The sequence below is a fragment of the Mus musculus genome, chromosome 10, assembly GCF_000001635.26.
Source record: "Mus musculus strain C57BL/6J chromosome 10, GRCm38.p6 C57BL/6J".
NCBI lineage: Eukaryota > Metazoa > Chordata > Mammalia > Rodentia > Muridae > Mus > Mus musculus.
The window spans coordinates 78,796,619-78,820,178 of NC_000076.6; the positions used below are offsets into that span (position 1 = coordinate 78,796,619).

At 42.7% G+C, this 23,560-nt stretch overlaps 1 protein-coding gene across 4 annotated transcripts in view; it reads left to right on the forward strand.

The window, feature by feature from the left end:
• Nucleotides 1-18,207, forward strand: part of Slc1a6 (solute carrier family 1 (high affinity aspartate/glutamate transporter), member 6) — a 34,740-nt gene extending 16,533 nt beyond the window's left edge. For 2 of the 4 annotated variants that reach the window (XM_006513424.3, XM_006513422.4), the window contains 4 exons: nt 3,411-3,644; nt 5,184-5,378; nt 16,145-16,318; nt 17,802-18,148. In XM_006513424.3, coding sequence (XP_006513487.1) covers nt 3,411-3,644; nt 5,184-5,378; nt 16,145-16,318; nt 17,802-17,997 — 799 coding nt within the window. In that variant the 3' untranslated portion in view covers nt 17,998-18,148. Of the gene's footprint in view, nt 1-3,410; nt 3,645-5,183; nt 5,379-16,144; nt 16,319-17,801 lie in introns of all 4 variants that reach the window. The other 2 variants (NM_009200.3, XM_030244972.1) reach the window with 2 other exon arrangements.
• Nucleotides 18,208-23,560: the final 5,353 nt, after the last annotated feature.

Consider the following 23,560-nt stretch of genomic DNA (forward strand, 5'->3'; position numbering starts at 1 on the left):
CTAACATCTCTTGTGCTTGTATGTATATATATATCTTCCACTGATCCCAATGAGAGCTGTCTGTATGAACACAGTTGAAGCATCATCCATTGAGTTTGAACAGTTTACAAGATGCCACTTTCATAAAGAAAACTTAGTCTTCCTCCTCTAGCAGCCATTATGTGTCAAAATAGTTTCTCAGCTAGGTGTAGGGCTTGTGAGTCACTCCCCACTCCATGTTGAAATGTTGACTGGCTTGATCTCACCTCAATCTTGTGCAGACAACTACAGTTGCTGGGAGTTCATTGTACTGCTTTTTGAGACAAGTCTTCCTATGTAGTCCAGGACAGCCTGGAACATGCCAGCCTTCTGTATCTGCCTCCTGATTAGTAGGATTACAAGCATGCACTACCATACTTCCACATTGGTTAATTCACTCATAGACTCACTAACTCACTTACTCTTTCCTGCAATGATTTTTTTCAGTGACTTACTCCTTCCTCCATTTTCTCATCTATTTCTTTCATTCACTCATTTATTATCATCTTTCTAGCATCAACCCACTTATCTTATTTAATCTATTTTTGTATTCATCAGTTAAATCAATCATTGATATATTTATTCACTGATAAATCCATCCATTAGTTAAATTATTTCACAATTATTATTTTATTACTCTATCTATCTATCTATCTATCTATCTATCTATCTATCTATCTATCTATCATTTATTGTGTCTGAGTGTATATGTGTGAGTATGCATGCCACAGCATGCATGTGGAGGTCAGAGAATAAACTTTTTGGGGTTAGTTCTCTCCTCCTACCATATGGATTTCAGGGTCCAACTCAGGTTATCAGGCTTGGCAGAGTATGCATGTCTTTATCTGTGGATCCATTCTGGCCTCAAATTATTTTTAAGTGCTAGGATTGAACCAAAGATTTACATATACTAGATAATCAATCTAGCACTGAGCTATACCTGCAGCCTCTTTTGCTTTGTTCTCAGGATTAAGCACAAGGCCTTGAATAAGCTAGGCAGTTTCTGGGACACTGAGCTATATAGTCTTAACCCCATTAGTTAAGACACTGACCATATTTACTTATTTATATTCTTAAACCATTCTACTTAGATTCATTCCCAGACCTGTCTATTCATGAATGCATTTGGAATTCTCTCATTTAAGCTGTCAGACATTTCATTTATCTATTCACTTACACATTTACTCATGCCCTGTTTTTTTATTTTCCTTTCTACATTTGGGAATGGTGTGATGTGCATGCGTATGTATGTTATTTTTGCATGAAAATGTGTGTGTGTGTTCTGTAACACTATTGCTAGGAATAGTGATGTAGATCACATGTATTTAACACAAAGCAGAAGGTGATGTAGTAAATCCACATCAGTCTCATGTTAGGAATATGAAGCAGTCAGTGGTGGGGGAGGCTTATGAAGTGGATACTGCCTGGAAAGATGAGGAGTGAGCAAGACAGCTGGCTCTGAAAGGGGAGGGAGAACCTAACTGGACATGAAGAGGAGAAAGTGAAATCATGCACAAGGAAGAGAACAGATAAATCGCGAGAAAACCAGAGTGCTTGGACAATAAGTATTCTAGGCTCATTTTGGTTGATGCTATAAAATTCTGACATAAAGCAACAAAGGGATTATTTGCTTCATATTTCCAGTTTACAGTCCATTATTGTGGAGAAGGCAAGGCAGGAACTTAAAACATCACACCATAGTCAAGAGTAGAGAGAATAAACATACAAATGCCTAACTGCTTGCTTGTTTGCTTGCTTAGTATCCAGCTGGCTTCCTCTATTCTTACATAGTCCAGGGCTGAGCCCATTAAATGGTGCTTCCCATAATAGTCTGGATAATGGTCTGGATGTTCCTATGTCCACAGGTCAACTTGATCTAGATAATTCCTCACTGAAACTTTATTCTCAGGTGATTTCAGGTTGTGTCTAGTTGAAAGTTCAAACTAACTAGCAGAGGCAAGAATTTGTGGACGTTTCAAAGGCCAGAGATAGGGGATGTCTTAGTGTCTTATGATTTCTATTGCTGTGAAGAGACACCACGAACATGGCAACTCCTATAAAGGAAAACATTTAATTGGGGCTGGCTTACAGTTCAGAGGTTTAGTCCACTATCATCATGGCAGGAAGCATGGCAGCATACAATCAGACATGATGCTGGAGAAGGAGCCAAGAATTCTACATTTGGACATATAGGTTGCAGGAAGAGAGAAACACACTGGGCCTGGTTTGAGCACCTGGAACCTCAAAGCTGACCCCAGTGACATACTTCCACTACACAAGACCATATCTACTGCAACAAAGGCACACCACCTAATAGTGACATCTCCTTTTAGCTATGGGGGCTATTTTCAGTTAAACCATCAGTCTTAATAACGTCTAAAGATGGGATTCTGAAGGGAATAATCATCAGTAGTTGAGTTGGAAGGGGACTCAATGAGGAAAAGACCCCAAAGTTTGCATGCTTTGGCATTGTAGGAACTTTTCTGCTGATGGGATGAGCAATGGGGTGGCCAGGGGAAGGCAGATACATTCATGGAATCCAATTGTATCAGTTAACTTTCTGTTGCTATGACAAAATACCCAAGAAAACACATTTAAAGGAGGAAAGGTTTTGTTTGCCTCACAGTTATGCGGGTTTCAGTACATAATTGGTTGGTTCCAGTGCTTCTGGGCCATGAAGGTGAATGAATACAGCCAATGAACCTGCTAACTTCACACCTTCTAGGAAGAAGGGGTGGGGGACAGTGAGGGACTAGGGAGAAGATGTATCCTTCAAGGGCATCCCCCAGTGACCTGCTTTCTTCAACTAGGACCTTCCTATAACTTCTCCCAATAGCTTACTCAGCTACAAATCCATCAATGGATAACTTGTAGCAGAGGTTGGAACTCTCATGAACAGTTAACTTCCACAGGTTCCAGCTCAGAACACTGGTCCCACTAGGCACAGAACCTTCAACATGGGAGCCTTTGGGGACAATGGTTTGAAAGCAAACCCTAACACCGGTTATATTTTAAAATATTTTATTTTATTTATGTGTGTATGTATGTGAATGTGACTGTGTAAGTGGATGTACAGATGTGTCTATGGGTGCCCACAGAAGCCAGAAAGAGATTCCAGGTCCCTTGGAATTGGAGTTAGACGTGCTTTGCGCTGCCCAGTGTGTTTGGTGGTATCTGAAATCAGCTCTTCACCTTTGAACAGCAAGTATTCACAACCATAGGGCTATTTCCTCAGTGTCCCAGTGCTGGCTTTGTGCTTGTGATAGGTTGGGTGGAGTTGGGGGTTTCATGTGGAACTGTTTGGCTCCACAACACTATATGGGTAAAGTCTTAGGAATGCCAGCCCTAGACCTATGAAGAGGATCACTCCAATAAATATGTGCCTTTCCCAGGTATGCACCAGTGGGCATCCTGTTCCTGATTGCTGGAAAGATTCTGGAAATGGAAGACATGGCTGTCCTTGGAGGTCAGCTGGGCATGTACACACTGACTGTCATCGTTGGCTTATTCCTTCATGCTGGTGGTGTGTTGCCCCTTATCTACTTCCTCGTCACCCATCGGAACCCCTTTCCCTTCATTGGTGGTATGCTACAGGCACTCATCACAGCTATGGGTACCTCTTCCAGGTATGGCCTTTCCCTGAACTCTCCCTGGGTCCACTCTTCACCTTTTATTGGTTTTGTTTAGGTATCCTCCTTTCTACCTGCCCAAACACCTCTTCTGGTTGTACAGTAGAATGGGGCAGATTCTTGAAACTCCCTACATGTGGCCTATACTTGAGGATATATAGTGTTTAACCTGTAAAGATTCTCCTGACCTCCTTGTCTCTTTTCTTGTTTCTCTGGTTTGTAGGGAGAAGAGCCAGTTGCCAATTCTGGGTTTAAGAATTTTACTTTGGGAGCACCTTTCCCAAGCATCAAGAGTTTACTCTGGGAGTGCTGTCAGTTCAGGGTCTTGGCCTTCTTCTGTTTGTGCTTTTAGAGGGTTGATAAAGTGACTCCCCCTTATCTCTCATCATCCAAATTCAAATCAGTTTAAGAAAGTATCCCAAGAGCCAAACAGATAGAAGAAATATTTATTTTGCTCATGGTGATGGAGAATGTGCCTTTTGACTTTTGATCTGTGGCTAAATAGGATTAATAATACTATACCCAGAATTAAACTCATCTGATTACTATGGAGCTATTCAGCCTATGCTGTTTCTGATGCTTGGGAAAGGTTGAGGTAGCATTGGGTGTATCCCTATAGGCACAGTTTGTCTCTAAGGCCAAAGACTCTGTGAGTCCAAGCTTCAAGTTTCATGGCATAAAACTGACCACACAGGGCCTCATTCTTGTAGGCAAAAATAACCCCAAATGAAATGCCTACTCTTTCCCCTAAAGTCACCAGTTAATGAAAGTACTCTCTGGGAAGTGGTTGAGGGGAGACCTAGGGCTCCTGTAGTTGGTTGTTCTCGGTGCAGACAAATACTCTGTCCTTTACTGCTCTAGTTTCATTTCTGTTGCTGTGAAAAAATACACCGACAAAGGGCAACTTAGCAGAGGTGGGGGAGGAGATTTATTTGGCTTAAAAATTCCATGTTACAGCTCATCACTGTGGGGAAATCAAAATAGGAACTTGAACCAGCTAGTCACATCACACCCAGGAACAGAGAGTAAATGCACACCTGCCTGCTGCTTACTTGCTTATGGTTAGCTTGATTTCTCCACATCAGGACTCCCTGCCTAGGCAATGGTATTGCCTACTGTGAGCTGGGACTTCTTGTATCAACTAATTAAGACCATCTCCCAAAGATAATTCCTATAGGACAACCAATTATAGTAACCCATCATTGAGACTCTCTTCTCAGGTAATTCCTGGTTGCCAAGTTGACAACATTGTTACCTGTCACATTTACACAGTCTGGGTGTGACTCGTGCCATAAACCATTGATATGAATGGGACAAGAGACATTTCTTTTGGGGAATCCCCACCATGAGTTCTCTGCATCAGGAGTCCCACTTCCCCTTGCCCAACTGTTATTCTCTGTTTCCACTCCCTGCTCAGATTCCAACCTGCTCTCCATGTGCTAGAAGCTAGAGGGAGCCCTCCTTTGGCCCATTGATGTCATTGCCCCTGCCCCATTCAATTCCCTATTCTCAGCCTCCAGAGCTCTCTTCCTCCAGCTCTGCAACTCTGCCTATCACTTTCCGCTGCCTGGAGGAGGGCCTGGGTGTGGATCGTCGCATCACCAGGTTCGTGCTGCCTGTGGGGGCCACTGTCAACATGGATGGCACTGCACTCTACGAGGCCTTGGCAGCCATCTTTATTGCTCAAGTCAACAACTATGAGCTCAACCTTGGTCAGATCACCACAATCAGGTGAGATGTGAAGTCATTAGCTGGGTACGACAGAGACTGCGTGACCTGTTTATAGTTGCATCTCATTTCTAAGATATATAATTATGTATATGCACATATCCCAAATCTGAAATAAGAAAGTGACCTGTGAAACATTTCTGGTCTCTAGTACTTTAGAGAAAGGATCAGGATGCTCAATAGCATTTGATTCCAGGCTGACTTTGTCTTTTCTTTTCTTTTTTTTTTTTTTTTCACTCATGTTGTTTATTGGCTGCCTATCCCACAAGAATGAAAATGCAAACTCTGTGAAGGAAAGTATTTTCTTTGTTGGAAATTTATACAATAGTTACATCTTGGCTTAAGATAACCATCATATGATCGTTCCCTCCCTCCCTCCCTCTTTCCTTTCCTTTCCTTTCCTTTCCTTTCCTTTCCTTTCCTTTCCTTTCCTTTCCTTTCCTTCCTTTTCCTTCCTTCCTTCCTTCCTTCCTTTTCCCCTTCTCTCTTTCTTCCTTCCTTCTTTCCTTCCTTCATTTCTTCCTCTCTCTTTCTCTCTCCCTCCCTTCCTTCCTTCCTTCCTTCCTTCCTTCCTTCCTTCCTTCCTTCCTTTCTTTCTTTCTTTCTTTCTTTCTTTCTTTCTTTCTTTCTTTCTTTCTTTCTTTCTTTCTTTCTTTCTTTCTTTTTTCCTTTCTTTTTCTGGCTGGCCTGGGATCCCGAGTTGCTGGGATTGTGAGCATGTGCCACCATGCCTGGTAATGAAATGATGTTTTGACTTTATAAGGATATAAGTGTGATACATGTTCAGTAGAAACCACATTTAGTATTTTTCCTATTCTGTGAATATGTATATGTGCTCACATAAGTCCATGTTTGCTACATGTGTGAAGGTCCGTTCTAAGGTGAGGAAAGGGCTTCAAGTTCTTTGTAAGTAGAGTTACAGATGACTGTTTGATGTAGATTTTAGGAATAGAGCTTGGGTCCTCTGCTAGAGCAGTAAGTGTTCTTTTATTTTCAATTTTTTATTAGATATTTTCTTCATTTACATTTCAAATGCTATCCCAAAAGTCCCCTATACCCTCCCCCAGCCCTGCTCCCCTACCCACCCACTCCCACTTCTTGGCCCTGGTGTTCCCCTGTACTGGGGCATATAAAGTTTGCAAGACCAAGGGGCCTCTCTTCCCAGTGATGGCTGACTAGGCCATCTTCAGCTACCCCCAGAGCTTGTGTTGCTAGCTGCATATTTAGCTTAACTGCATAAGTGTTCTTAACTGCTGAACCAGATGGTTCATCTGCTTAGCTTTAAAGAATTTAAAAATAAATGTGTGTGTGTGTGTGTGTGTGTATGCCATAGTGCATATGTGGAGGACAGAGGGCCACTCATGGGACTCGTTTTCTTCTATTATATGGGACCTGGGGATTGAACTCAGGTTGTCAGGCTTGGCAGCATAATGTCATTACCTACTGAACCATCTCTCAAGTACCTATACTTCATTTTTTTTTTTTTTTAAACTGGAAATAGTGTGGACTTTTTTTTTTTTTTCCATTTTTTATTAGGTATTTAGCTCATTTACATTTCCAATGCTATACCAAAAGTCCCCCTTACCCACCCACCCCCACTCCCCTACCCACCCACTCCCCCCCTTTGGCCCTGGCGTTCCCCTGTACCGGGGCACACAAAGTCTGCGTGTCCAATGGGCCTCTCTTTCCAGTGATGGCCGACTAGGCCATCTTTTGATACATATGCAGCTAGAGTCAAGAGCTCAGGGGTACTGGTTAGTTCATAATGTTGTTCCACCTATAGGGTTGAAGATCCCTTTAGCTCCTTGGATACTTTCTCTAGCTCCTCCATTGGGAGCCCTGTGATCCATCCATTAGCTGACTGTGAGCATCCACTTCTGTGTTTGCTAGGCCCCGGCATAGTCTCACAAGAGACAGCTACATCTGGGTCCTTTCGATAAAATCTTGCTAGTATATGCAATGGTGTCAGCATTTGGATGCTGATTATGGGGTGGATCCCTGGATATGGCAGTCTCTACATGGTCCATCCTTTCATCTCAGCTCCAAACTTTGTTTCTGTAACTCCTTCCATGGGTGTTTTGTTCCCACTTCTAAGGAGGGGCATAGTGTCCACACTTCAGTCTTCATTTTTCTTGAGTTTCATGTGTTTAGGAAATTGTATCTTATATCGTGGGTATCCTAGGTTTTGGGCTAGTATCTACTTATCAGTGAGTACATATTGTGTGAGTTCCTTTGTGATTGTGTTACCTCACTCAGGATGATGCTCTCCAGGTCCATCCATTTGGCTAGGAATTTCATAAATTCATTCTTTTTAATAGCTGAGTAGTACTCCATTGTGTAGATGTACCACATTTTCTGTATCCATTCCTCTGTTGAGGGGCATCTGGGTTCTTTCCAGTTTCTGGCTATTATAAATAAGGCTGCTATGAACATAGTGGAGCATGTGTCCTTCTTACCAGTTGGGGCTTCTTCTGGATATATGCCCAGGAGAGGTATTGCTGGATCCTCCGGTAGTACTATGTCCAATTTTCTGAGGAACCGCCAGACTGATTTCCAGAGTGGTTGTACAAGCCTGCAATCCCACCAACAATGGAGGAGTGTTCCTCTTTCTCCACATCCTCGCCAGCATCTGCTGTCACCTGAATTTTTGATCTTAGCCATTCTCACTGGTGTGAGGTGGAATCTCAGGGTTGTTTTGATTTGCATTTCCCTGATGATTAAGGATGTTGAACATTTTTTCAGGTGCTTCTCTGCCATTCGGTATTCCTCAGGTGAGAATTCTTTGTTCAGTTCTGAGCCCCATTTTTTAAGGGGGTTATTTGATTTTCTGAGGTCCACCTTCTTGAGTTCTTTATATATGTTGGATATTAGTCCCCTATCTGATTTAGGATAGGTAAAGATCCTTTCCCAGTCTGTTGGTGGTCTTTTTGTCTTATAGACAGTGTCTTTTGCCTTGCAGAAACTTTGGAGTTTCATTAGGTCCCATTTGTCAATTCTCGATCTTACAGCACAAGCCATTGCTGTTCTGTTCAGGAATTTTTCCCCTGTGCCCATATCTTCAAGGCTTTTCCCCACTTTCTCCTCTATAAGTTTCAGTGTCTCTGGTTTTATGTGAAGTTCCTTGATCCACTTAGATTTGACCTTAGTACAAGGAGATAAGTATGGATCGATTCGCATTCTTCTACATGATAACAACCAGTTGTGCCAGCACCAATTGTTGAAAATGCTGTCTTTCTTCCACTGGATGGTTTTGGCTCCCTTGTCGAAGATCAAGTGACCATAGGTGTGTGGGTTCATTTCTGGGTCTTCAATTCTATTCCATTGGTCCACTTGTCTGTCTCTATACCAGTACCATGCAGTTTTTATCACAATTGCTCTGTAGTAAAGCTTTAGGTCAGGCATGGTGATTCCACCAGAGGTTCTTTTATCCTTGAGAAGAGTTTTTGCTATCCTCGGTTTTTTGTTATTCCAGATGAATTTGCAAATTGCTCCTTCTAATTCGTTGAAGAATTGAGTTGGAATTTTAATGGGGATTGCATTGAATCTGTAGATTGCTTTTGGCAAGATAGCCATTTTTACAATGTTGGTCCTGCCAATCCATGAGCATGGGAGATCTTTCCATCTTCTGAGATCTTCTTTAATTTCTTTCTTCAGGGACTTGAAGTTTTTATCATACAGATCTTTCACTTCCTTCGTTAGAGTCACGCCGAGATATTTTATATTATTTGTGGCTATTGAGAAGGGTGTTGTTTCCCTAATTTCTTTCTCAGCCTGTTTATTCTTTGTGTAGAGAAAGGCCATTGACTTGTTTGAGTTAATTTTATATCCAGCTACTTCACCGAAGCTGTTTATCAGGTTTAGGAGTTCTCTGGTGGAATTTTTAGGGTCACTTATATATACTATCATATCATCTGCAAAAAGTGATATTTTGACTTCCTCTTTTCCAATTTGTATCCCCTTGATCTCCTTTTGTTGTCGAATTGCTCTGGCTAATACTTCAAGTACTATGTTGAAAAGGTAGGGAGAAAGTGGGCAGCCTTGTCTAGTCCCTGATTTTAGTGGGATTGCTTCCAGCTTCTCTCCATTTACTTTGATGTTGGCTACTGGTTTGCTGTAGATTGCTTTTATCATGTTTAGGTATTGGCCTTGAATTCCTGATCTTTCCAGAACTTTTATCATGAATGGGTGTTGGATCTTGTCAAATGCTTTTTCTGCATCTAACGAGATGATCATGTGGTTTTTGTCTTTGAGTTTGTTTATATAATGGATTACATTGATGGATTTTCGTATATTAAACCATCCCTGCATCCCTGGAATAAAACCTACTTGGTCAGGATGGATGATTGCTTTAATGTGTTCTTGGATTCGGTTAGCGAGAATTTTATTAAGGATTTTTGCATCGATGTTCATAAGAGAAATTGGTCTGAAGTTCTCTATCTTTGTTGGATCTTTCTGTGGTTTAGGTATCAGAGTAATAGTGGCTTCATAAAATGAGTTGGGTAGAATACCTTCTACTTCTATCTTGTGAAAAAGTTTGTGCAGAACTGGAGTTAGATCTTCTTTGAAGGTCTGATAGAACTCTGCACTAAACCCGTCTGGTCCTGGGCTTTTTTTGGCTGGGAGACTATTAATAACTGCTTCTATTTCTTTAGGGGATATGGGACTGTTTAGAAGGTCAACTTGATCCTGATTCAACTTTGGTACCTGGTATCTGTCCAGAAATTTGTCCATTTCGTCCAGGTTTTCCAGTTTTGTTGAGTATAGCCTTTTGTAGAAGGATCTGATGGTGTTTTGGATTTCTTCAGGATCTGTTGTTATGTCTCCCTTTTCATTTCTGATTTTGTTAATTAGGATTTTGTCCCTGTGCCCTTTAGTGAGTCTAGCTAAGGGTTTATCTATCTTGTCGATTTTCTCAAAGAACCAACTCCTCGTTTGGTTAATTCTTTGAATAGTTCTTCTTGTTTCCACTTGGTTGATTTCACCCCTGAGTTTGATTATTTCCTGCCGTCTACTCCTCTTGGGTGAATTTGCTTCCTTTTTTTCTAGAGCTTTTAGATGTGTTGTCAAGCTGCTAGTATGTGCTCTCTCCCGTTTTTTCTTGAAGGCACTCATAGCTATGAGTTTCCCTCTTAGAAATGCTTTCATTGTGTCCCAAAGGTTTGGGTACGTTGTGGCTTCATTTTCATTAAACTCTAAAAAGTCTTTAATTTCTTTCTTTATTCCTTCCTTGACCAAGGTATCATTGAGAAGAGTGTTGTTCAGTTTCCATGTGAATGTTGGCTTTCTGTTATTTATTTTGTTATTGAAGATCAGCCTTAGTGCATGGTGATCTGATAGGATACATGGGACAATTTCAATATTTTTGAATCTGTTGAGGCCTGATTTGTGACCTATTATGTGGTCAATTTTGGAGAAGGTACCATGAGGTGCTGAGAAGAAGGTATATCCTTTTGTTTTAGGATAAAATGTTCTGTAGATATCTGTCAGATCCATTTGTTTCATCACTTCTGTTAGTTTCAGTGTGTCCCTGTTTAGTTTCTGTTTCCATGATCTGTCCATTGGTGAAAGTGGTGTGTTGAAGTCTCCCACTATTATTGTGTGAGGCGCAATGTGTGCTTTGAGCTTTACTAAAGTTTCTTTAGTGAATGTGGCTGCTCTTGTATTTGGAGCATAGATATTCAGAATTGAGAGTTCCTCTTGGAGGATTTTACCTTTGATGAGAATGAAGTGTCCCTCCTTGTCTTTTTTGATGACTTTGGGTTGGAAGTCAATCTTATCAGATATTAGGATGGCTACTCCTGCTTGTTTCTTCATACCATTTGCTTGGAAAATTGTTTTCCAGCCTTTCATTCTGAGGTAGTGTCTATCTTTTTCTCTGAGATGAGTTTCCTGTAAGCAGCAAAATGTTGGGTCTTGTTTGTGTAGCCAGTTTGTTAGTCTATGTCTTTTTATTGGCGAGTTGAGACCATTGATGTTAAGAGATATTAAGGAAAAGTAATTGTTGCTTCCTGTTATTTTAGTTGTTAAAGGTGGCATTCTGTTCTTGTGGCTGTCTTCTTTTGGGTTTGTTGAGGGATTACCTTCTTGTTTTTTCTAGGGCGTTGTTCCCGTTCTTGTATTGGTTTTTTTCTGTTATTATCCTTTGAAGGGCTGGATTCGTGGAGAGATAATGCGTGAATTTGGTTTTGTCGTGGAATACTTTGGTTTCTCCCTCTATGATAATTGAGAGTTTGGCTGGGTATAGTAGCCTGGGCTGCAGTTTGTGTTCTCTTAGTGTCTGTATAACATCTGTCCAGGCTCTTCTGGCTTTCATAGTCTCTGGTGAAAAATCTGGTGTAATTCTGATAGGCTTGCCTTTATATGTTACTTGACCTTTTTCCCTTACTGCTTTTAGTATTCTATCTTTATTTAGTGCATTTGATGTTCTGATTATTATGTGTCGGGAGGAATTTCTTTTCTGGTCCAGTCTATTTGGAGTTCTGTAGGCTTCTTGTATGTTCATATGCATCTCATTCTTTAGATTTGGGAAGTTTTCTTCAATAATTTTGTTGAAGATGTTTGCTGGACCTTTGAGTTGAAAATCTTCATTCTCATCCACTCCTATTATCCGTACGTTTGGTCTTCTTATTGTGTCCTGGATTTCCTGGATATTTTGAGTTAGGATCTTTTTGCATTTTCCATTTTCTTTGATTGTTGTGCCGATGTTCTCTATGGAATCTTCTGCACCTGAGATTCTCTCTTCCATCTCTTGTATTCTGTTGCTGATGCTCAAATCTATGGTTCCAGATTTCTTTCCTAGGGTTTCTATCTCTAGTGTTGCCTCGCTTTGAGTTTTCTTTATTGTGTCTACTTCCCTTTTTAGGTCTAGTATGGTTTTGTTCATTTCCATCACCTGTTTGTATGTTTTTTCCTCTTTTTCTGTAAGGACTTCTACCTGTTTGATTGTGTTTTCCTGTTTTTCTTTAAGGACTTGTAACTCTTTAGCAGTGTTCTCCTGTATTTCTTTAAGTGATTTATTAAAGTCCTTCTTGATGTCCTCTACCATCATCATGAGATATGCTTTTAAATCTAGGTCTAGGTTCTCAGGTGTGTTGGGGTTCCCTGGACTGGGCGAAGTGGGTGTGCTGGGTTCTGGTGATGGTGAGTGGTCTTGGTTCCTGTTAGTAAGATTCCTCCGTTTACCTTTCGCCATCTGGTAATCTCTGGAGTTAGTAGTTATAGTTGACTCTGTTTAGAGATTGTTCTTCTGGTGATTCTGTTACCGTCTATCAGCAGACCTGGGAGACAGATTCTCTCCTCTGAGTTTCAGTGCTCAGAGCACTCTCTGCTGGCAAGCTCTCTTACAGGGAAGGTGCGCAGATATCTTGTATTTGGACCTCCTCCTGGCCGAAGAAGAAGGCCCAAAACAGGACCTTTCTCAGACACTGTGTTGCTTTGGCAGTTCCCAGGTGGTACAGACTCTCACCTAAGCAGACTAAATTCCTAAGTTCCTTGGAGTCCCGGGACCAAGATGGCGACCGCTGCTGCTGTGGCTTAGGCCGCCTCCCCAGCCGGGTGGGCACCTGTCCTCCGGTCCGGAAGGTGGCCGGCTGTCCCCGGCCCACACAGGGTGCTGCCTCAGCGCCTCTGTGCTTCTGCCTGTTCCAGAAGCTGTCAGGTTCTCTGGCGCACCCTCTCACCTGTTCAGACTAATTTCCTAAGTTCGGCGGGTCCCGGACCAAGATGGCGACCGCTGCTGCTGTGGCTTAGGCCGCCTCCCCAGCCGGACGGGCACCTGTCCTCCGGTCCGGACGGTGGCTGGCTGTCCCCGGCCCACAAAGGGTGCTGCCTCAGCGCCTCTGTGCTTCCGCCTGTTCCAGAAGCTGTCAGGTTTTCTGGCGCACCCTCTCACCTGTTCAGACTAATTTCCTAAGTTCGGCGGGTCCCGGACCAAGATGGCGACCGCTGCTGCTGTGGCTTAGGCCGCCTCCCCAGCCGGGCGGGCACCTGTCCTCTGGTCCGGAAGGTGGCCGGCTGTCCCCGGCCCACACAGGGTGCTGCCTCAGCGCCTCTGTGCTTCCGCCTGTTCCAGAAGCTGTCAGGTTCTCTGGCGCACCCTCTCACCTGTTCAGACTAATTTCCTAAGTTCGGCGGGTCCCGGACCAAGATGGCGACCGCTGCTGCTGTGGCTTAGGCCGCCTCCCCAGCCGGGCGGGCACCTGTCCTCCGGTCCAGACGGTGGCTGGCTGTCCCCGGCCCACAAAGGGTGCTGCCTCAGTGCCTCTGTGCTTCCGCCTGTTCCAGAAGCTGTCAGGTTCTCTGGCGCACCCTCTCACCTGTTCAGACTAATTTCCTAAGTTCGGCGGGTCTCGGACCAAGATAGTGTGGACTTTTGAAACCCCCTATACTTCATTTTTGATTGGAATCTTTTCCTAGGCTAATGATGTGGTACTGTGGTGGTTTGTTTTAATTGTCAGCTTGGCAGAATCTGGAGTCAGTTTCTTTTTGGCAGATAATTTTTTTTTATCTCAGCAACAGAAATGAAACCTGAATAGGCACTGCCCTGGTCTCTATTCTGCTCACAATGAGAACCGAGGGTTGTTTGTCATTCCTCTGAGGGGGCAGGAGAGGCTAGGCGTAAAGCTCATAAACGGAGTATTCTCACCTTCAAGTCTATTGTTTATTGCCAGTCTGAGTACTTGTTCAACCACTATTCTGATAAAGTATCCTCTGGGAAAATCATCTTCCCTTGTTCTATGCCAATGGCTATAGAATCTAGAAAATCTTTCCTAAGCTACTGGGAAGAGAGCTGGCACCTGGACAGCACTACTACTTTTTCTGATAAGCATAGTGGCCTTTACAATACATATCATATCTTGCTGGGCAATTGGAATTGATGTTGGATTGTTTTTCTTCAATAATCCACTTTTTAAATTCACTTTACATCCCAATCACAGTCCTACTCCCTTCTCCCCTCCCAGTCCCACCCTCATAAATCCTTCCCCCTATTACTGCTTCCCCTTCTCCTCAGAGAAGGGAAGCTTCCTTAGGTACCATCCCATCCTGGGACATCCAGTCCTAGCAGGACTAAACACATCATGCTCTGAGTCCCAACCAGACAGTTCAGGTAGGGGAAGGGGACCCAGTAGCAGGCAACAGAGTCAGAGACAGTCCTCACTCCAATTGTTAGAGGACCCACTTGAAGAATAAGCTGCACACTTGCTACAAATGTGTGAAGGGACCTACATCCAGGGTCTGCACTGCTTCTTGACTAATGAAAGTTTCTGTGAGCCCTCATGGATCCAGGATAGTTGACTCTGTAGGTCTTCCCATGGTTCCCTTGACCTCTCTGGCTTGCTCAGTTATAACCCCACTCTTCCACAAGACTTCCTGAGTTCCGCTTGATGTTTGGCTACGGGTCTCTGCATCTTTTTGTATCTGCTGGTGGATGGTCAAGAGTCAGTTATGCCATCTTCCTAACTGTTTGTTTCTGGTACTGCAGAGAATGTGGGTGGAGAGGTGGTCAGACCTTGATATTGGAATTTTAACACAGGCCACCTGTGACCCAGTAGAACCTACTTAAACTTCATATTAATTTTCAGGACTAGAAATGGCAGTCGGGATTTGTATATGCTAAGATAGGTGCTCTACCACTCAGATATATCCTTAGCTTTCTACTTTATTTTTAAGAATTATTTGATGGGCTTGAGAGATGGCTCAGTGGTTAAGAGCACTTACTGCTCTCCCAGAGGACCTTGGTTTGATTCCCACTACTTACATGATGCTTACAACTGCTTTTCACTCCAGTTCTAGGGGACCCAATGCTCTTTTATGGCCTTCATAGACATCAGGCACACATACAGTGCACAACATACATGCAGGCAAACATTCATGCATATGAAATTAAGAAAACAACTTAAAAAAATCAAGAAAAAAATAGGCTCAAAGCCTAAGATGGGCCAGAATGTTTTTACCTCCATTGTGGTAAGCTGTATTTGCCAACTTAAAAATTAGTTACTGTCTTTTCCAGCCACAGCTTTTCTGCATGATAGCCAACAAAGGTTGCATATATTTAAGGTATATTTCATGATTATTTGCTGAATGTGTGCTTTGTGAAATGATCATCATAGTCAGGCTGATTACTACATCTATCTCCCCCTATAGTTTTCTTCTGTCCTCCCCCATTACCTCCTCCTTTGCTGCCTGTGTCTTCTCTTCTCTCCACTTATTTCTCTTCTCCTTGCTTCTTTTCCACTCTCTCCTTTAATCCTGTCTTCCTGTCCTTTTCCACCTTTCCTTCTAATCCTGATGTCCTCTCCTTTTCTCATTTCCTCCCTTCTTTCCCCCTCCTTCTGGCTCTCTCTTCTCTCACTCCTTCCCTTCCTTGCTTTTGCCTCCTTCCCCTCCTCTTTCTGTTTGTTCTTCTGTTCTTCCCTCCTTCCATTATCTTTATCTTTTTTTGATGGTGAGAACAGACTTAAGGACTATTCTCTTGAAAAGTTCAAATACAAACGCAGTGTCATTGGCCACACTCTCCATGATGTACATTCATCCCAGAACTCCCCAGAACTTAATCATCTGCTGTTTAGACATTTTGACTCTTTGACAGACATTCCCCATCTCCCAGCCAGTCTGCCCAGCATCACACATTTTGCTTTCATGATGTCAACTTTTAAAATTTAGTTTCATATCAAATGTGAAATAATGTAATGTTTTTCTTTCTGTGTTAGCTTGGGAATTTAATTTAAGATGCTTTTTCCTGCCTGATCTTCCTCCAATTTTCTGTTCAGTCTTTCCTCCCGGATTCCTGACTCTCTTCCCGTTTGCAGCATCACAGCCACAGCTGCCAGCGTAGGAGCAGCTGGCATCCCCCAGGCAGGACTGGTTACCATGGTGATTGTGCTCACATCCGTCGGCCTGCCCACAGAGGACATCACACTGATCATAGCTGTGGATTGGTTCCTGTGAGTTTGCTTTGGGTTTAACCCTGGACTATCTCTTCTCATAACTTTTTCCTAAAGGATTTTGCAAGGACAGAGTTGTAGAATGTTAGATGGTGAGGGAGGCATTGGGATGGCTCTCTAGTTATGGCCTCTAGACTCCAAGCTCATAGTTTTGTTATCTTTGGGACCTGGAGTGGGGAAGATTCAGAATAGGAGGTCTCTGTCCAAGAGCCAGCTAACTTCTCTTCAGCCTGTTTCTTGTAGAAATCTTATAAAGGTGTTTAAACATATTTTTTTTGAACTCAAAAAATTTAAAATATTTTTCTTAGTGAAAATGCTAATTTTGAAGAATTTTAGAAGAGAGAAGAAAACACAGGTTGCCTGTTGCATTAAATAGTGAAGAATTTTGGCTTATAAAATCACTTGTGGTGATGGACAAAATAATCTTGGTGGACTTACAATCTGAATGTTATGACCAGGCACATTTTCTCACCTTTTCCCTCCTCCCTTCCTTCCCTCTGTTCTTTTTCACTAATTAGATTTTTCTTTGACAGTTTCATATATGTATACAATCCTCCCCCACCCCTTAACTCCTTTTCATCCCTGTCAACCTTCTTCACTACAACTCTCCTTCCACATTCACATTGTCATTTGTGACCTACTGAGTTGGAACAGAGCCATTTGTGTGTCTTGGTTTCAGACTATGCCATGGAGCTTATGAGAGGGTGCACACCTGAAGACAAGACTCCTCCTTTCACAGAATCTATCACTAGCCCATAGTTCAGCTGGGAGGAGCCACTCTCTAATCCCTATCCCTCCCTTCTCCTGCTCTCTCTTTTCTTCCTTCCCTTTCTTTCCTTTCCTCCTCTTCCCTCTCTCATTTTCCTATCTTCCATTTCCTCTTCTTTCTTTCCTTCCCTGTCTCCCTCCTGTCCTCTTCTTTCTTTCCTTGATTCCTTCCTTCTTTCCTTCCTTTCTCTTTCTCCTTCCTGCATCACTTTGTCCTTTCACCATTCCTTATCTCTCTCATTTCTTTTTTTATAACATGGAATTCACATAAAATGTTGACTTTCATCCCCATGTGGTATTTGTGGGCAAGAAAAAGTCCCATTGTACAGAGGGACTACAATTCCACATAGACAGTCTCCAGCCCATCCTACATCTACATAGACTTATATGTAGCAGTCTATATCAATTATTCAAGTCTAATAGTCTGCATCAAACACTCATGTTTAAGACTCTCTGTTAGATCCTAATATCTAACAGTCTACATCAGACTCTCATATCTAACCACCACTAAGTTAGTATATTTATAGACAAAAATCAGATATCAAAGAATAGATCTGAGGATTTCAGGGATATACTGTTAGGAAGGAAAACTGAGGAAGAGTTGGACCTGTTCAAGGTCATGTGGTTATGGGTTAGACTGGAAGCCTTCCTAGTTTACACTTGGTTCTCAAAGGAGCTTTTCAGCCCCCCTAATAATCTATTTATCTTCCACCAGTGACCGACTTCGTACAATGACCAATGTACTGGGGGATTCGATTGGAGCGGCTGTCATTGAGCATTTGTCCCAACGGGAGCTGGAGCTGCAGGAGGCTGAGCTGACTCTACCCAGCCTGGGGAAACCCTATAAGTCACTCATGGCACAAGAAAAGGGGGCATCAAGGGGTCGGGGAGGTAATGAGAGCGTCATGTGAGAAGCTTCTAGCTCTTTGTCCAGGGCGGAGGGAAGGGGCTGGGCTGGGAGTCCTGGGGACAATCGGTTGCCCAACTGACTGTGGGCTGAACATACATGTTCTGTGTGGGTTCTCTGGGGACTGCCGAGATAAACAAGAGGAATGAAAGGTATCCAACGTGTGTTCATCACTGTTGCATTTGTGTGCTCGAAATATAAGAACAACCTAAGGGAAGAAAGATTTATTTTGCCATATATAATGTTCACCATAGTGGAAAGGCACAGTAGAAGAGAGCCGGTCACTTCATGGTGGTGGTCAGTAAGCAGAGACAAGAGAAATGGGAAATGACCAGGGCAGGATACAGCTTCCCAAGACCATCCTACCTGTGACTACTTCCTTCAGCAATACCCAACCTCCTATTTTTCATTTCTTTCCAATACAGCCATCATATTAGGGAACCACCAAGGAGCTGATCCATTCATTAGGTCAGAGTTCTCCTGATGTAATCATCTCTCAGACACACGGAGGTGTGCTTTAAGAATTTCCCAGGCACTTGTTTCAGTTCAGTCAAGTTGAAAAAACCAGTTCAGTATCACAAAGGTCTTTGTTCATCTCTGACTATATGCTGAGAGCTTGAAGGATGGTGAGAGAAAAAAAATGGGGGGAGGAAACATTTAGAGTTGGGGGAGGAAAATCTTCAAATTAAGCAAGAAAGATCAATTTGTATTCTTTGTGTTTTTAAGGTGTGCTGGAGCTGGCAAGGGTAAAGAAAATACCTGATGTTTCTCATGATAAAAGTTATCTGTGGCTTTTATGTTGAGATCCTGAAGACTAACTTCAGATTTAACAATTCATTAATTAGATTCAAAGAACTCAGGAAAGCCATTCTCCTTTCAGATATGGTTGATTATGGTGAAGTGCAGGTGCCTTTCAAATCAACAAAGGTACAAGTGGTTGGGGCTGGGGATGGCTAGAACAGGTGTATTTCCAGTCTCTTACTAGTGAAGTCATGGAAACCAGTGAGTGACTTCTCACAGCAATGTGAGGCAGTGTGCATAGTGCACGGATGTCTTCGTTCTGTTTCTTGTTGTGATAACACATGCATATATAAGCAAATTAAGAGCAAAAGGGTTTATTTGGCTCCTCATTCTTGATTATAGCCCACCATTGCAGGGAAGTCAATGAGTCAAGATGGGAAAGCAACTGTTCACATCCAGTCAAGAGCAGAGAGAATGGATACATGCTCACAAGTGTTCAGTTGGCTCTTTGCATTTCATTCAGTTTAAGGTTCAGCTCATAACACGGTGTGATCTACATTCAGGGTGGCTCTTCTTCTCTCAAGTGACTCAATTAAAACCCCTCACATATTCAGAGGGATACCCAATCTCAGCAATTTCTCATTGAGACTTCCTCCCTCATGATTCCAAACGGTGTCAAATTGATAATTAAGACTAAAAACCATCAAGAAACCCATGTGAACCTTGGGGTCTTGTCATCCAGGCATGAAACACCAACTGACTCATCATTTAAAAATCTTTGAAATGGACACTCCAGTGCAGTGTGGTCCAGGGCACCAAGTTCATACCAGGAGGCATTGACATCATGGTCAGCATACACTAGTAGGTATAACCAGAAGCCCCTGTTTCATTTGACACTTCTATCAGTAAGATTATTCTAAAGATCAGAGGTGTTCTAGTTTTATTTCTATTGCTGCTATAAAATACTTTGACCCAAAGCAACTTAGGAAGGAAAAGGATCCATCTGATGTAAAATTCCAGGTCACACTCCATCACTGGGGGGACATCAACACAGGGACTTGAAGGCAGGCCTCCTTCTAGTCCACACAGAATTATCTCCAACCAAGGAACTCAGTTTGTGTTATTAAACGCGTTCTCACGCCCGGCCAGGAAGAACACAGCAAACCAGAATCTTCTGCGGCAAAACTTTATTGCTTACATCTTCAGGAGCCAGAGTGTAAGAAAACAAGAGAGAGAGAAAACGAAACCCCGTCCCTATTAAGGAGAATTCTCCTTCGCCTAGGACGTGTCACTCCCTGATTGGCTGCAGCCCATCGGCCGAGTTGACGTCACGGGGAAGGCAGAGCACATGGAGTGGAGAACCACCCTCGGCACATGCGCAGATTATTTGTTTACCACTTAGAACACAGCTGTCAGCGCCATCTTGTAACGGCGAATGTGGGCGCGGCTCCCAACATCTCCCCCTTTCCTTTTAATAAGAGCAAATAGGCCACCCATATTAATGAGAGTGGAGATAGAGGTCAAATCCCCAGTGTGTAGGTAAAGGAGCCATGTACAGGATTAGCTCTTAGGCTCACAGGCTTTTACCCAGAGCAACCCTGACCTGCTCCCGTGTCGTTTTGCCTGGAGAGAAGGACACTTGGACACTCAACCTTCTTGAAAGATGACATGTCTCCCTAGAATAGGCTCATATATGCCGCAGAGCCTTTCTACTGCAGTGCTTAGCCGTGCAACTCTCTCGGGCTGCTGAAGCACACTCACTCTATCCCGTGCAATGAGACTAGCCTCGTGAGATGTAAGAGCTGAGTGGCCAGCGACCTATTGCCTAAGCATAGATAACCATATATCAGGGGGAGCACCATGTTCTAGTCCTGCAAGCGCCTGGGCAATAACCACCTTGTCTCTCCTAGTTTGGGCCTTAAGCTTACAGACCAATCAAAGAAGCAACACTAATCCACAGCAAAGTGTATCTCCAAATAATATCAATCCCACCCATTCTTTAAAGAAAGAAAATGCTGAGGAGATCCAATTGGGTAATCCTTTGGTCAGGGACAGGTCCAAGCGCGTGGAGTTGACCTGAAGTCTCAATTCCCGAAGGATCTGTTCAAATTCAGCCATCCAATTCTGTAACATATACTGAAAAAGACTTTTTGACAAATTAGCTGCCCTAGTAAATTTAACATACTGAATGGAAATAACACACAATCCCGGAAACTTTTGTTCACATCCCTGCTGAGTTATTTGTCATAATACATCTAGTTGTATCTGGACAAGATCTATGAGTTGATTAACCAGCATGAGACCTCCCTGTATCTTGACATTAGCTGAGGCCTGTTTATCTATGACTGTAGTCACTGAGGCTGACAAAGTGTTAATGGTGTCAGTCGTCTGGACCTGTCCAGACAGAGCCAAGGCTGTCTGAATCAAGGCTAAACCCAGTTCCTAGTTAGTGGTAAAAAGGCAGGAGAATACTTGAGCATTATACATCACCGTCATTGGGAGTGGAAATGTCGACATTATCCCCCAACGCTGCTCTCTTTTTATTATTGACGCCCTGGACATCACCAAGACGAGGGACATCAGTATTCCCTTGGTCAGTCTGGATTTTTCGGGTGAGTCTTTCTGGTATCCAAAATGGGTTGTCTTCATTCTGTGGGAAAACACAGACCGCTCCCCTGGATCTTATCAAAATAGGATCCGGGCCATACCATTTATTATCAAGGACATTTTTCCATTTAACCATCTCATTGGGCCTATCTGGCTCTGAACAATGACGTTCAGCCGCAGTATGGCCATGAGCATCAATATTTAAAAAATTGAGTGTAAAGAGTGCCAAAGACACAGACACTCTTGGTGCTTGGGGTAAAATCTCTTCAATTCCCCTCTTCTGTTTTATAAGATAGGTTTTGAGGGTGCGATGCGCACGCTCAACAATACCCTGTCCTTGAGGGTTGTATGGAAGTCCAGTCAGGTGGGTAACATCCATCTGACGGCAGAACTGCTGGAATTTTTGAGACGTATAAGCTGGTCCATTATCAGTCTTAAGGAGTTTGGGTTTCCCCCAAGCACTCCATGCCTCAAGACAATGTTGAATCACATGTGAGGCTTTTTCTCCGGTTAACGGAGAAGCAAACATGATGCCAGAACATGTGTCAATGGACACATGGAGATATTGAAGTTTTCCAAAGGAAGAAACATGTGTAACATCCATTTGCCAGACCTGTAGAGGTCGAATACCGCGTGGGTTAATTCCCACATGAGGAACTGGCAAGAACTCACAGCAGCTTTGACATTGAGTAACAATGTCACGGGCTTCTTTTCTTGTCAGGGAGAAACGACTGCGTAATGTTTCAGCCGTCACATGAAAATTGTTATGAAAATTTTTTGCAGCCTCTACCGGGGATGATAGGGCAGCAGCCACCACTTTAGTGGCCTTATCTGCCAAATCATTTCCCAGAGCCATGGGGCCAGGTAGGCCTGAATGGGCTCTAACATGAGTAATATAAACAGGAAATCTTCTAGATAACAAAACTAATTGTATCTGCTGAAAAATATTGGCAACTCTACTGGAAGGCTTAATCACTCCAGCCACTTCTAAAAGATTTACTGCATTAACCACATAACAGGAATCTGACACAATATTAAGGGGTTCTAAAAAGGTTTTTAAAACTTCTAAAACCACTAAACATTCTACCACTTGAGGTGAATTTTCATTATATTGTTTGGATACCACTTTACCATTAGCCACATAGGCACCTATGCCAGTTTTTGATCCATCAGTATATACCACAATCCCATTTTTAAGTGGGTTTCTTACTGTTATTTGTGGAAACACAACAGATTGATTTTGGGCAAACTGTAAGATTGGATGCTTTGGATAATGGTTATCTATTTTTCCTGAAAAGGAGGTAACTAAAACTGCCCAATCATTAGATGTGGCTGCCAAGGTTTGAACCTGTGCAGCGGTATAAGGTACAATTAAAAGATATGGACTTCGCCCAAAGTGGGTGATTGCTGCTTTTAGACCTTTAAGGGCAAGCTGTGCAATTGCATCAGGATACCAATCTATTATTTTAGCTGGGGATACGTTTGGATGAATCCACAACAATGGCCCATTCTGCCACAAAACTGCAGTTGGCAATTGTGCTGTCTTAAAGACACACAAACTGAAAGGCTGCGAATCCTCAATACGTTGTAATTGTGCATTTTGTAAGGCATTTTCCACTTTTTGTAAGGCCTGGTTAGCAGCTAGAGTAAGAGTCCTAGGGGAGGAGATATGAGGATCTCCTTCTAAAATACCAAACAAAGGCCTTAACTCAGCGGAAGGAATCTTTAAAAAAGGTCTGAGCCAATTAATATCTCCCAACAGCTTTTGAAAATCATTTAAGGTATGGAGGTGATCTCTTCTTATCTCTACCTTTTGGGGCACAATCTTATCTGGGGACACCACAGAGCCCAAGAATTGTCCTGTATCAGAAATTTGGACCTTTTCTGTGGCTATCTGTAAACCCCACTGACTTAAAGTTTTAAGTAGAAAAGGATATGCCTTTTGTAGCATGGTAAGGTCTTTATGGCACAGGAGGATGTCATCCATGTAAAGGAGCAAAATTAAAGAGGGGAATTGTTCCCTCACTGGCAAAAGAGCTTCTTGCACATAAAGTTGACACATAGTAGGACTATTGGACATTCCCTGTTCTTGATGTCCTAACCCTTTTCCTTCTTTATAACCCATCTTTGCCATGATATTTTTTGCTTTAGCTGAATACCCTCCCGATGGGGCGTTTTCATTGGACAAAATAAGGCCCAAATGCTGTATAATATCCCTT